The sequence below is a fragment of the Mus pahari genome, chromosome 7 (genome assembly GCF_900095145.1).
Source record: "Mus pahari chromosome 7, PAHARI_EIJ_v1.1, whole genome shotgun sequence".
In the NCBI taxonomy this organism is placed as follows: domain Eukaryota; kingdom Metazoa; phylum Chordata; class Mammalia; order Rodentia; family Muridae; genus Mus; species Mus pahari.
In genome coordinates, this window is record NC_034596.1 from 54425050 (window position 1) to 54440013 (window position 14964).

A 14964-nucleotide genomic window follows, 5' to 3' on the forward strand; every position below is an offset into this window, starting at 1 on the left:
GTCTGTCTGTCTGTCTGTCTGTCTGTCTGTCTGTCTATCTATCTATCTATCTATCTATCTATCTATCTATCTATCTATCTATCTATCTATCTGCATTGGTGTCAGAGTGTCAGATCCCCTGGAACTGGAGATGGATGTGAGCTGCCATTTAGGTGCTAAGAATCTCTCCAGCCCCTAAACCTTGCTTTTAATGTTGGTTTTCTCCACCTAAGGTGTTCTTAAACATATTGGTTAGGGCTCTTTTGGAATTCTTGAACATTATTGAGGACTTGAGTATTTGGTAATGTGAACTATGTCTTTGAACACTTAGAACTTTAAAATGTAAGTCAGAAATTGATAAGTAATAAAACCACAGGTATTAAATGTGACCCCATAAGTGCCCTTTTGTAAAACCATATTTACTTTGTTTCCTGTAACATTGTCTTGCTGTGTGGTCCAGGTTAGACTGGCATCTATGAGGAGACCCTTCTTCATTAGTCTCCTTAGTGCTGGGATTACAGCCCACACCACCGTGCTTCCTGGGATTATAGTCTCTAAACCCAAAGAGTGTGAGAAAACTAGAATCTGTCTTTTAATTTAACTTATTTGACAAGTCTCTTTATATATTGAATTCCTAGACATTCCACATCAATATTTTGGCTGTTCATTTTGATTAAAATATATTAGAAAAATCTGGTCTTAAATAGACATGTAGGTAGAAAAGAATATTTTGGTAGCAATTCCAATATAATTGTGGGCATTCTTTTATCACATACCAAAATTTGATAAGTGATAGTTTTCCGAGAGTTAGTTGTAAGACTCTCACTTTTCCCTTTGCTTCTTGCCAAGGTCCTAAAATCTCTGGATGCCACAAACCCAAGACAACTCTAAAAGTGGCGAGAAGGAAGCACAATATCTAGAAATGTTAGGACTCAAAGAATGACATGGTACTGCATAAGTGCCTGAAGTTTCTTTTTAAAACTTGGAAATCTGGAAACACCAATAGGTGTACACACACACACACACACACACACACACACACACACCACACTACATCAGTATACACCCTAACACATGCACACATGCCCCAATGAAAACATGCTATTTCATTAGTTCAGGATGGGCTACAAAACAAGATATTTTTATTTAGAAAATAATTACTGAATCTTTATAGACACTGCAGAAAGACAGTATGCTTCGATTCCTGGCCTTCACCAGGAAGAGTCTAGTCCTTGCCAGTCTGTCTCAAAACACGCCAGGGTCCTTGTCAGATTGTTGCGAAGGTGGGCTGAGTATGGAGCTGTAATTTGGCTGGATATAAAATGTTTGCTGAAGGCTTATGCTTTGAAGACTTGACTTCCAATGCAAAGTTGAGGTGTGGGGCTTTGGGGAAATGATTGGGTTGTGAGTACTCTGATCTAATCCACTGACACAGGTTCTACTTAAATGTACGGGTGGCATGTGGCAGACTGCGGAAGAAAATGGACTGGGTAGAAAGGAGCAGGGAAGCAGGATGCATCTTTGAAGGGCATTGCTCATCTCTGGCTTCTCCTTTCTCTCAGCCTCTCTGCTTCCTGGCTTCCATGAGTCAGTATCTTTGTTGTGCCGCCTGCTCCTGGCCACAGTAGGAGAGGTAGTCCGGTGTGGGTCGAATTCTCTGAAACCAAGAGCCAAAAAGATTATTTTTCAATCTTATTATTTTCAAAGCTGGGAAGTTGCTTTTTTCATCCATTTTGCCACAGTGAAAAACAGTGATGAAAACTAGAGCCTTCCATCCTAGTGGAGTAGTGAGTAGGTTCTCTGTTTATGTTGTCAGTTGAAACCACACGGGAATTCCCATCCCATCCAATGAGCGACTCCTATAGTGGAGCGTCAACTAACCAGAAGGTTTAAGTAAGGTATGACCTTGATGGCATAAGGTTTAAAAATATCCAGATTTCAACAGTTAGGTAAAATCTCATCCTAAATAGAAAAGGGCACAAGCTAGAGAGATGACATAGTGGTTAAGAGCCTGTACTGCTCTTGTGTAAGACCTGAGTTCAGTCCCCAGCACCCATGTTGGGAAGTTTAAACTACCTCCTATTTTATGTCTTCTGGCCTCTATGGGCACCTGCACTCATGTGTATATATCCCTCCCCATATGCACATAACTAAAAATAAGAATATGTTTCAAAAAAGAAAATAAATCTAGAAAAGCATTTAATAGATGCTATCAATGACATAAACAATAAAAATTTTTGGCAAAAATTTAAAGCAACCAAAATAAAAATGATTCACTGAAAAATTGCAAACATGTTGGCAGTAAATAATAAAAGACTCAGAAAGGAATTAGAAAGCCTTAGAATAAGAATAGAAGATATGTATTAGTTTAAGCTTGAAAAAAATTACTGTAACTGAAATACAATCTGAAGGTGGTGACTTGAATCAGAGATGAGTGGACTTTAAGACAACATAACATTCACTGTCTAAACAGCGAAGAGAAAGCACACTGAAATATTAACAAGAAGCAATGAAATATTTCATATTTGTGCTGCGATAATCCAGAAGGAGAATGAAAAGAGGGAGAGATTGTAAGAAATAAAGGTAGAGAATTTAGCAGTTTGACACAAACCTGTGAATCTATAGATTTAGTAATCTGTGGAAACTAAACATAAAACACAAAGAAAGCGATACCAAACCACATGTTAGTTAAACTGAAAATCAAAGTCTAGCAAAATCCTGAAAGCAACCAGAGAGGAACAGCACTTCATTCACAGAGAACACTTGGAATGGAAATCTCATAAAATGGTGAGAAGGAAAAGAGTCAGTCAAACTCAGCCAAGAATGAAGTAGGACCAAGACCTCAGATGAAAGAAAACCAAGAGAGTTCATTGCCACCCGAGTTAGCCATAAGTACAAGATGAGAACAAAAAGTTTAAGATATCTAGAAGTTAGGAGCACGGGGAGGAGAAAAGCAGTCACTACCATGGAATCTTCCTCTCCCTGTGTTTCCCCTGTTTGTTTTTCTGGTACCATTATAAATGCATATAAACGAAACACTTAAACCAGTTATGCCATAAATGGGGAATGTCATATTCCTTGGACAAGTAGGATGAAGACATCAGTAGACATAGTTATTGTTCTATTATACCTGGGCCAATAAATTAACCTGTACAAAGAGATATAGGTAAAACAAAAGAAGGTAAGAGTAGAATTCAGAATGTGGTCAATAACTCAAAGGAAAAACAGAAAAAAAGAGAGAGAAACAAAAAGAAAGCAACAACACTATAAACAAAATGGCCCTTAGTCAAGGGCAGACGCTCTGAAGACACTCGGTGACAGTGAATGCCAGGAGGCCTTATGTGTTAATCCAACAGCTCTTATTTCCATGTTGATGGTGTATTTGTGTGTGTGTGTGTGTGTGTGTGTGTGTTTCTCTTGATTTTGCTGTAAAATTATTAATTTCTTATGTTTTTTGGGTGTTTTTACCTTTCTTGTATTGGTGTTTACTTCTAGTATCCTTTGTAGGGCTTGGTTAGTAGAAAGATATTGTTTAAATTTGGTTTTGTCATGAAATATTGTGGTTTCTCCATCAATGGTAATTGAAAGTTTTGATGGTTGACATCTGTGTTCTCTTATGATCAGGCCTTCTTCTGGCTTTCATAGTCTCTGTTGAGAAGTCTGGTGTAGTTCTGATAGATCTACCTTTGTATGTTTCTTGGCCTTTTTCCCTTGCAGCTTTTAATATTCTTTCTTTGCTCTATGCATTTAGCGTTTTGAGTATTATGTGACGGGAAGATTTTCTTTTCTGGTCGCATTTATTTTGTGTTCTGTAGGCTTCTTGTACCTTTATGACCATCTCTTTCTTTGGGTTGGGAAGTTTTCTTCTATGATTTTGTTGAAGACATTTTCAGGTCCTCTGAGCTGGGAATCTTCGTCCTCTATTCCGATTATTCTTAGGGTTGTTCTTTTTATTGTGTCCTGAATTTCTTGGGTGCTTTGGGTTAGGGGGTTTTATGTTTTGAATTTTCTTTGACAGTTGTGTCAATCTCTTTTACCATATCTTCCACACCTGAGTTCTTTCTTCTATCTCTTGTATTCTGTTGGTAATACTTACATCTGTGATTCCTGACCTCTTTCCTAGGTTTTCCATTTCCAGGTTCACCTCCATTTGTGTTTTCTTTATTGTCTCTACATCCATTTTTAGGTCTTGAATCACTTTATTCAATTCCTTCACCTGTTTACCTGTGTTTACTGTATTTCTTTTAGTGAGTTATTGATATCCTCCTTAAAGGACTCTTCGTGAGATAGGATTTTAGGATAGTTTCCTGATTTTCACATGTGTTGGTGTATTCAGGGCTTGCTGTGGTGGGAGAACTGGGTTCTGATGATGCCCACATATTTTGGATTCTGTTGCTTATGGTCTTGTGCTTGCCTTTCACCATCTGGAAATCCCTGATATTTGTTGGACAGAGTGACTGTATGGAGTCTGCATCTTATGTCTCTGGGTTGCTTCAGGTCTCCCGGTAGGCCTGCGGCCCTGGCTGTATCAGACCACCTGTGGGGCCTTCCTACTGGTGGCTCTTCACAGGGGCAGAGAAGCTGCTGATCTGTTGCCCTGGCTACAGTAGATCTCCTGGAAGATTTTCAGACTGTTGGGTCTTCAGTGGAGCAGTCAAGCTCTTGTCCAACTGCACTGAGTGCAGTAGGTCCTCAACTGCTCTAAGTGCAGCAGGCCCTCTAGGATGGGACCAGACCAACTTTATGGGAGCAGACCCAACTAAGACTCTGCCCCAGCAGCAAGAAAAGTGTGGAAGGGGTGGGAGGGGCTGAAGGATATTCATTTCCTCTTTAAAGGCCTCTATCTGTTTGATTCTATTTTCCTGTGTTTCTTTAAGGGATTTACTTATTTCCCCTTTAAAGGCCTCAATATTCTTCATAAGATTGGATTTGACCTCATTGTCTTGCTCTTCAGGTCTGTTAGAATATCCAGGGCTTTCTGTAGTAAGAGATCTGGGTTCTAATGGAGCCATATTACTGTGGCTTTTGTTGATTGTCTTCTTCCACTGGCCTTTAGCCATCTGGTTGTCTCTAGTGTTGGCTTGCCTGGTAGTCTCTGGTGGTAGCAGGCCTCTGGGGTTATAGGTAGAGCTGGTAGTCCCTAATAGTAGCAGACTTTTGGTTGTCCTGGGTGGCAGCAGGCCTCCTGGGATGCAGGCAGAGCTGTGGCCCAGGGAGTAGAGTACTAATCTGGGATTGCAGTTAGAGGTGTGGGCCTGAAGCTGGAGCATAGAGGTGATGTGGCAAAGCTCAAGGCTGCTGGGCTTGTGGAGTCAGGGGGCAGCAGGTAGGGGACTGGGGTATGAGTATCTCACCTGGTTGTCCCAAGTGGCAGCAGGCCTCCTGGGAGGCATGCTGAACTGTGTTTCCGGTAGTGGAGTGTCTGTGTATACTATCTTATCATCTGCAAATAATGATACTTTGACTTCTTCCTGTCAAATTTGTTATCTACAAGTCCCATCTGTAACCCAAAAGCTAACTCCAATTGGTACCCTCTTGGGAAGGAAAAATTAGCTCCCACAGAGGCTCGCTGGGTGTGCACACCACTCTAGGCATAGGCGCCATGCCTAGCAGCAGGTGGCCAACCCAAAACAATCTCAGACTGTCTTTGGAGCATTGTTGACTCATAGTCCTTTATCTGGGCATTTCCTTCTATCTTTCAGGTCTTTTGCTCATGTTATGGTTTTCAGTTAGGGTTATGGGATTTCTGTCTGTGTGGATGAGTGTCTCTGTATCTGTGTTTTTGTGTTTTTTCCTATCTTTGTCTCTCTTCAGTTTGCTCTGTCTGTTTTGTCCTATTCTGGTTTGTCTGTTTGCTTGTTTGTTTTTTTAATATATCTTAATATAATTTATTATTATGTTTTAGACAACCGTGTTTTCTAATGAGAGAGCAAGAAAGGGTATGGATTTGGGTGGGCACAGCATGGGAATGGGGGGATCTTGGAGGAGCTGAAGGAGGGAAATCATAATCAGAATATATGATATGGAAATGTATCTTTAATAAAAGAAAAATAGAAAAAAAATAAAGAAAAGGGTAATTCTGTGTGAACTCAGGATACCCAGGGACAAAGGTCATGTTCTGATGAAGGGTGAGGTGGAGAAATGGAGAAAGGCAAACTTTGCTATTTGCCTCTAGCAGCTAGTGGGAGGCCAGGAGGACCTCTCCCCTTGACTCTCCACAGGAAGCTTGTGTCTGGATTCTGGAGCTGAGAAAGTATACCTTCCTCTTTATTTAGATGAGCAGGAGGTGTTCAGTATGGCAGCCCCCCAGGCACCTCTGCATCAGGTGGAAAGTTTCTCACTAAGCTTCATGCTCTATCCGGAGTTCCCTGGCTTTGCCCATCACTCACTAGTAGCACTTCTGTGTCTCGGGATTCTATCTGTGTACACACAGCTTCCATCCACACCAGGACAGTTTTTCAGACTTTCCTCATTTCAATAATTGAAAACTTTAGGGATGAATGTTCAAGTACTTTGTAAACCACATCTCAGTTGAGAGTTGGCTGGTGGTGTGCTTTGATTGGTTTGTGAGACTTCCGGAGGAAGCGTTCTGAAAGAGAAAGTCTTCTCACGGCATCTCTTGCCTGTCACAAGCTGTCAACAGGACTTTCCACCTTGGTCACCCAGTGAGGCAGTGTTGAAATTTCCTCCTTATAAACTTTGTCCTGTGTTATCCTTTTTAAAGGAAATCACTATGTATGACCATATTTTAAAAGTAGTAGTTTTGTTCTATCTCTTTGAGATTAGAATATTTACAAAAGTTAAGAGTTCTCCGTAGGAAAATTTCTCTGTTCACTCATTCATTCATTCCTTCATCTGTTGAAGTAAGCATTACTGATAAATAAATATATTACACTTTATAATCCAGTGCAACTTTATTATTCCCACTACCATTTCTAAAATGGTTTGCTTGTATTTTTTTTTCTTTAAAGGCACTACAGTTTTTCACAGTACAAAATGTCCCAGACTCATATATTTTCTGGTTTGTTTGTATGATGCATCCTGGTTCCATTTATGTCAAACCAAGCAAGATCTATATAGTCTGCATGTTTGTACTCGGAAGGCGCTGTTTCGTTTCTTCTAGGCCTTGCCAACTAACAAAGCACGCATACATGTGCCTTCCATGTGGCAGTAGCACACATGAACTCACAAGAACATGCAAGTTCAAGCTAGACAAAATCCCAACCTGGAAGTAGGGCAGGGAGCAGCACCAGCCAAGGAGCCGTGAGTGTGCAGCTGGGAGAAGGAAGTCAGTTTTCCTTAATGATGTGAGCTCTGATTGGCTGACTACCATTTCCAAGAGTGGTAGGGCTATACAAACTGGATTCGATGTGGACAAGAAGAAGAAGAAGGAAAAAAAAAATCCAACAACCCAGTGTTTAGATAGGGCTGTAAGGGTAAAAACAGGTATTGGGAGTGTATATGATAAAAATATGCTTATGGAATTCATAGATTAATAAAAATAATGTTTATAAATTATATGTGTCTGTGTATACTAACTCATATACATACGTGCATCTGTAAATGTTGCTATATGTAAGCATCTATGTCTATACTAGACTAAATGTGAGTTCACGGTCCACTGTGATAAGGAACATTGTAGCTACCCCTCGATCATCTTTAAAGTCTCACTCCAACCACTGACTCCCACCACCTGCCACCCTTGTATTCAGTGGTCCAGTGTGTGTGGATGGAAGTCTCAAACTTGCTAGTCTGCATTCCTGTGGGGGCATCATCCACTAAATCCCAGGGCTGGAGGGACTGCTTCCTGTTCCTTTTCCTTTCCTTTACATTCTCCACTGCTTCCCAGCCACTGAGCTCAGCATCCGCCCTAGAATATGAGGTTGCTCCTCATATTGCCAATACAGTTAGAATGCATTGTTATGTTTTGCATTCTATCCTGGATTCCTTCTTACTCCCTGAATGTGTTCTGAAGCTTTGCACTGTGCTAAATATCAGCCTTTATTATTCAAAGTTATTCAAATAGTACCACAATTCTGGTAGCATTCCGATAGGTTTATTTTTCTAAAACAAATCCCTTTTTAGTTTATGACTTAATAACTTAATAACTGGACTATGATCCTAAGAAATCTCTCATATAAATAACATTTTGCATGAATTTTTCTGAAATTATTATTTTCAGTATTGTTTGTCAGCCCCATATATGGGTTGTAATAGTTGTATCTGAATAGCCATATAATAATGTTCTCTCCTAAGGAACACTTAAATTGGACTTTATTTTCTTATTTAGTATGCTCTGTGAATTGACCTATACATATTTGCCCATGCACATATGTAAGAACTTGGTTAGAACTCATAGCAAGAAGTGACACTTCTGAAACAGATGACACATGTACCTCCTGTTTAGCTGGTCAGTTTGCCTCCAGTGTGGCTCTCCAGTCCTTTGTGTCACAGAGTCACTCACCACTGCTGGCTTTACTTGTCCTTTAAAGCTGGCGGCTTGCAAAGTCATCTTCCCCTGATACCAGAGGATTTGTGTAACAAATCAAGCCATTTTCTCAACGACTAGAAACAGTGTGGCAGGAATTTGGGTTTTTGGTTTTAGAGGATATTTGTTACTATTTGTCATAGTTTTTTTTCATATTTTCAAAGGTGTCTGCATATCCTGGAATTTCAAAGATGTTTTGGAATCTTTCTGCGCCCAAATTTGCTCTTCCAGAATCAACCATAAGAGAAACTTTATATCCAAAATATGAGGTAATGAATGTACTTTCTGTATTGTAATTTTTGCTGTAATATACTAATAAACTTGTATAATTTCTTCTGATATAAATCGGTTAGGCAATTGTCATATAACTTGTCAAGCAATTATTGCCACGGTCAGGATTGGATGGACGATGCCATAGAGATGACTTATGTAGTAAATAGTTGTCACACATTCATATGAATGTATCCATATATTATATAAAGTTCTGGCATATATATGTATGTATATATCCTATAGCTATGATTTATGTACTTTAAATTAGATACTTACTGTAGCTAGATGAGAAAACATACCAGTTTTCTTTTTGGAAGAGTATTTTATTTGAGGATTTAAATTATAAAGTCATGCGGATTATGTAGAGGATCTCTGGTATTTTCATTTACTTTTTTGGTTCATGAAGATAGTGATCATTTATTATCAAATTTTAGACAATAATTAAGACTCCCTATTAAATTTGCTTGCAGTGATAGTAGTTCTGTTGATATGTGCCCCACAGTTAGGACTTTATAGTTCTCCTAGAAAAGCAGATGGAACATCTTTTCCACTTTGTTGGAAAAGCAAACTTTATTTCAAACCAGTCTAGAAGAGTAGCCAGACTGGTAGGAGGCAGCACATGGCCACATGGTCAGCTGGCACAGCCTCTCTTGGGAATCCCTCCAGGTCCTGCTCCTCCCCAAGCACCTGCTGCAGCTTCCCCTCAGGTCGAAGCTTAAACGTTGCCTTGCCAGGTGTCCACGATGATGTCTCTTTTTCAAATGTATTCACTTCGTGAAAGAAGATAGTTGATTCTTTTGCGAAGCTCTGTAGAATTCTAACCTAAATCGATCTTCCCTGGGATTTTTTCCCTTGGGCCATTTTAAATCATGGCTTCATCTCAAAATAACATTTGTTGGGTGTGCCAGGGCCACATGTCAAGACTTAGGTGAGATCTAATCAGCGAAAATCCCAGCATGGAAGGTGGAAGATCCGTGCAGCCCCACCCTTCCACCTGAAGAGCTATAGGTAACTGATGAAGTGAGAGACAGGTTCTCTAGCGATATTTTTCCAAAAGGGCTACCTGTACTCCAGATGGATCTTCACTCCTGTTCAAACAGGCAGCACTAAATGAAAGCCCTGGACTTCAAAAGCAAAGCCTGACCAAGTGGTGGCGGGGGTGGGGGGTGGGGGGTTGGGGGGGAGGGTGGAGGGTTGGAGAGGGTTAGAAGTGGTGGAGGGAGGGATTGGGGGTGTTTTATATCTATAATAGGATTTTTGAAAGCAATTTAACTTTCTTGTTTCTTTTCTTTGTTTTCAGTTGCAAACTCTATCCTTTATCAAACTACCATACTTGCACCAGTAGAGAACAACCACTGCTGGTACATTTTTACTAAGATTTATGATATTCAGTATCCAAACTATTTATCGTGGTCTACCAGCAGGAAAAGAAAGAGTTCAGTCTATCTGCTTTGATTAAAAATATTTTGGAAAAATATTTTGGATTAATTATTACATCATTGTGATATTGTGAAGTATCACAATCTTTTCTATTTTGATTTTTTTTACTTCACCACTTATTACAGAATGTTTATATTGTTTAATCATTGTATTATCTTCTACTGAAATTTAATAATGTTCTTTTTGTTTTAAAGTAATATAAATATAACTTAAGACTTTTGTATAAAGCTTTTAGTTTATTGCACCAATCCTTACTTAGTGTCTTCATTTATTTTTGAAATATCTCTTTTCTCGATGTGGGGGTGTAGTTTTCATTTTCTTTTGCTTGTACCTCTTAGGAAGCGGTTTTAAAAGCTTAAAGAAGTATTGATACGTTTTCTTTAAAGTTTATCCTTAATACTTAATAACATACAGTATATATTTAGATTACATGTTTTTTGAAATTGGTTGCTATTTGTATTGTGGTTTATTGAATATCCCAGCATTTGTTGACTAAGCCAGGGGCATTGTTTGAAGGTTCTTTGTTAGCACTGAGCCAGACTAAACAGAACATAGGTTGTGGAATCAGAGTCTGGGATTTGAATCCTTTTCTGCTCCTGAAATCCATTGTTCTTGTATGTAAAGTAAGGTTTGAGGATTTAAGGAGGCATCACTCTGTGCAGATAAACTGAAGTACCCAGTTGGCTTAATAGACTTAGTTATATGACTGCTTCTCTATGCGGTTCAGTTTCGATTTCTTTCATTTGACCTAATGAAACCTGATTAGAGGTTTTCAGTGTACATGTGTTTGGTTCATGCTTTTCTTGTGTTACTAACAATTTTATTTCATGCAGCATGAAAATGCTGTATTTATTAAAAAACTTGCAATTTGTGAATTTAACTCCTGTTACTTTTTAAAAGACTTAATTCAACCTAGTAAATATTTAAATTCTACTCTAATATGTAGAATTTATATGTTGTTTTGTGGGTCCAGGCATGTTTTCATTTTGTTCTTTTGTTCTTTTTCTTTGTTTTTCTTTGTTGTTGTTGTTGTTTTTTTTTTTTTTTTTTTTTTTTTCTCAGTTCATGATTGCTTGACAGCACACATTTAAGCAGAGCATCACAGTCCTGGGAGGGTGAGGTAGGAAAGGTTCTTCACTTCATAGTAGCCGGGAAGCAGAGCAGGGAGAAGGAACCGGGCAGGCATAACCTTCAAGGGCAGCTTCAAGGGTACCATCTTCCATCCCTTCCCAACGCTGGCCACTTGACCCTGTTAGGTGGTACTCAAAATGCTCCCAGTGCCTCCCAAAGTAGTGCCAGAAGCTGGAGCCAAGGGTTGAGCCTAGGAGTCTGGAGGTGGGGAACATTCCATAGTCCAACAACAAGGGCAGGTTTTCCATTCTATCTGCACCCCAACTCCAGCTTCAGCAATATCACTGGAGAAAAGCAGGGTGATTTTCCCATGGGACGCCACATAAACTGTAATACTTTAATTGCTACGCAGGGTGCCTTAGTTTGGGAAGTATTTGGACAGTTTCTGAGGCATCAGTATATGAGCCATCCTATGTTTTTGTTGTTTGTTTCTTGGCTTCTTTTTTTTTCCACAGTAAACAATGACTGACTGCTAACAGGTTCTATTATTTTGACATAAAATATAGTGTGAAAGTTTTTGTCTTTGTTTTCTTAAAAGTGTTCCATTAGATATATAATACTCGGCATTCCAATGTATTTTGAATATCTTATGTAAGCATGGGGCAAAAACAGTCGCAAAAGTTCTTTTTTTATATATCAGGGAGTTAGTCTTTGAAGAATAGTAATGTCCCAGTGTCTTTCTGCTATGACTTGTGATTATTTTGCTACAGTTAAATAATTTTCCAGTGTAAAAATACACTGCCCAGGCTAGTTTCCTTGTCACCTTCCATAAGCTGAAGTCATCTGAGAGAAAGGAATTTCACTTGTTAAAATCCCTCCAGAAGATCCAGCTATAAGCAGACACACTTGTATAGCATTTTCTTAATTAGTTGTTGATAGATGGGGAAGGTCCCAGTCTATTTTGGGTGGTGCCATCCTTGGGTTGGTGGTTCTGGGTGCTATAAGAAAGCAGGCTGAGCAAGCCATGGGGAGCAAGCCAGTAAGCGGCACTGCTCCGTGGCCTCTGCATCAGCTCCTACCTCCAGGTTCCTGCCCTGCTTGAGTTCCTGCCTTGATGATTTAACAGTAGTGTCAGTGTGAGTGAAATCAACCCTTTCCTCCCCAAGCTGAGATTTGTTAGGATGTTTCATGATGGCAATAGAAACTCTAAGATATACAGTATAAAAGGATGATCAAAATCCAATAGTTCTGATTTCTAAATCACCTTACTTTTCCTCATTTTTCTAAATGACAATAGCATTAATACTTGTAAAAATTGATTTATAAATTTCAGTGTTTTCAACCATAAAGTTAGAACCTCATCAGATAAATAAAGTACAGCATGGTTCAGCTAATCTTGAAACTGTCAGGTTGTCAAATTTATGTTTCCTAGTTGTTTCTGAATAATGAGCATAATTTGTATAGCCCTTTCATCTTACAAGAACACACATATATTGCAACTTTAGTGGGTGATAGAATCCAAGCAGAAGATGGCCTAGTCGGCCATCATTGGGAAGAGAGGACCCTAGGTCTTGCAAACTTTATATGACCCAGTACAGGGGAACGCCAGGGCCAAGAAGTGGGAGTGGGTGGGTAGGGGAGCAGGGCGGGGGGAAGGTATAGGGAACTTTTGGGGTAGCATTTGAAATGTAAATGAAGAAAATATCTAATAAAAAATAAAGGAAAAAGAAAAAGAAAAATTCCACTTCAGTTTACATTTAGAGTACTTGCTTGTACTTGAAGTCATTCAACAGTACAGACTGATTATCTTGTCTTGCTAATAATTTTGGTGTTGATGTGAAAGACATATAGTACTAATCTATGAGGATGTAATGTCATTGATAACTCTTAAGATTTCACACTGCAGAAATCACATGCATGCTCCCATTTGATTTAAGGTAGGAGCTAAAAACCAGGTATGGTAGTGAACGCCTTTAATGCTAGCACTTGGTAGGCAGAGGCAGGTGGATTTCTGACTTTGAGGTGAGTCTGGTCTACAGAATGAGTTCCAGGACAGCTAGGGCTACACAGAGAAACTCTTATCTCGACCCCCCTCCCCCAAAGGCAGGAGCTGTATTATGGATTTTGTATTGATACAAAATCTCTAGTTAGACTTTCATGCATCATTGGAAGTAACTTCTTTTACTGCAGGTCTTTTATTTGTTTTGCTAACAATGTTGCTCAATGAAACAGCAGTGACTATAAACATTTGAATTATTTCATGAAATTATTTAATATATAATTTAATCTTTTTTTTTAAACCACAGAGTGTTCACACAAGCAGACTCTTAATTGAGAAATTATCTGAAACTAAGGAGACCGAGATTACTTTAAATGCCTCCACCAAAAGAAGTTTTAAGGTACTTAGGACTTTTACTCTGAATTTAAGTTGATTTCTATATCTTCCTTTAGTTCAGAAATTGTTTCTAGTTATTATAGAAATCATTTCTATACTGCACGCACATGGCCCTTTTGGCTCAAAGGGGAAGCTGTTTGCAGCTGTGGAGCACAGTAACAGTGCCTGAGTAAGTGATGATCGAGTGTGCTCCCGTGATCCCAGTGTCCTGGCAGAGTACTCACGGCTACTCCTTAAGCCATAAACAGGACTGAGAGAGGTTTGCTGTTCACGTTATGAATATAGTTATTGATTATATCAGTGGCTTATTAATGTCCTGAAATTTAAAGAGAGTAACTAAGACAGTTTTCTTTTTACTAAGGCCTTTAGCTTGGTACTCCACCTGGACACCTGGGTCTGCTGAACACCGTGTAGTGCTGAGATTCAACACCATGTAGCACTGAGATTCAGTGTCCTGAGCCAAGTTGCACCCCCTATCTAGTTGGCAATCTAGGCTGACTGTGTTTCTGCCAATTCCCCCATATTTCCAGGAAGCATGTTTGGCCTATAGTCATAGCCCCAGTCGGCGTTTTGCTATCTCCATGCCGCCATTTATTGGCTGCTTGTCCTGATGTGAACTGGATCTTTCCATTCCTCACTGGCCTGGGGTGTCACTGCCCCTTCCACAGCTATATCTGCAGCACCTAGAACAGGAGTTGTCTTTAAAAAATAACCAAATCACCCAATTACACTCTGGGTCAGAAAGCCATTTTCGTTTCTAGGTTGTGGCAATGGCATCTCTCATATCTTCCTGTTATCCTGCCTGGTCTTTAGTAGCTACTGCTTTCTATCCATTTTGCTGTAGTTGGAGGACATACATATGATTATATCACTGATATCTGAGAAAAGAGTAGCTCTATCTACCACACAAATCCAGAGTGCTTAGCTAAGCCTCACAACGTATTGCCCATGTGTTTCTCCATCTATCCATCCAACATCCATGTAGAACCTACATTCTGCTTCCACTACAGTCCTTGTGAGCTGAAATTGCTGGCACATTTCTCTATGTTTGTTGGGGACTGTTGACATGGCCTGAGATGTTCTTAGCAGCTTTGCAGTCTATGGGAATACCTTTGCCCTTACCGAGCAGCTGTGCTCTATCCAGGTCCTCTCCCTGTTCTCTTTGTACCCAAATTATATTCTGTTTACAGAACACTTGTTTTGGGCTGTAGATGCTGCATTTTATTGTCTAGGAACATCAAACATACTTGCTTTCTATTTTACCATGACAGTGCTTTCTCATTCTAAATGAAACAGTGCCCATCTTGGTGACATTATA

At 39.5% G+C, this 14964-nt stretch overlaps 1 protein-coding gene across 1 annotated transcript in view; it reads left to right on the forward strand.

The window, feature by feature from the left end:
* Ttc6 (tetratricopeptide repeat domain 6) overlaps window positions 1-14964 on the forward strand; it is a 168031-nt gene that overhangs the window by 79696 nt on the left and 73371 nt on the right. Inside the window, exons 8-9 of the mRNA XM_021202530.1 lie at window positions 8632-8736; window positions 13558-13650. Of these exons, the coding sequence (XP_021058189.1) occupies window positions 8632-8736; window positions 13558-13650 (198 nt within the window). The remainder of the gene's footprint in view (window positions 1-8631; window positions 8737-13557; window positions 13651-14964) is intronic.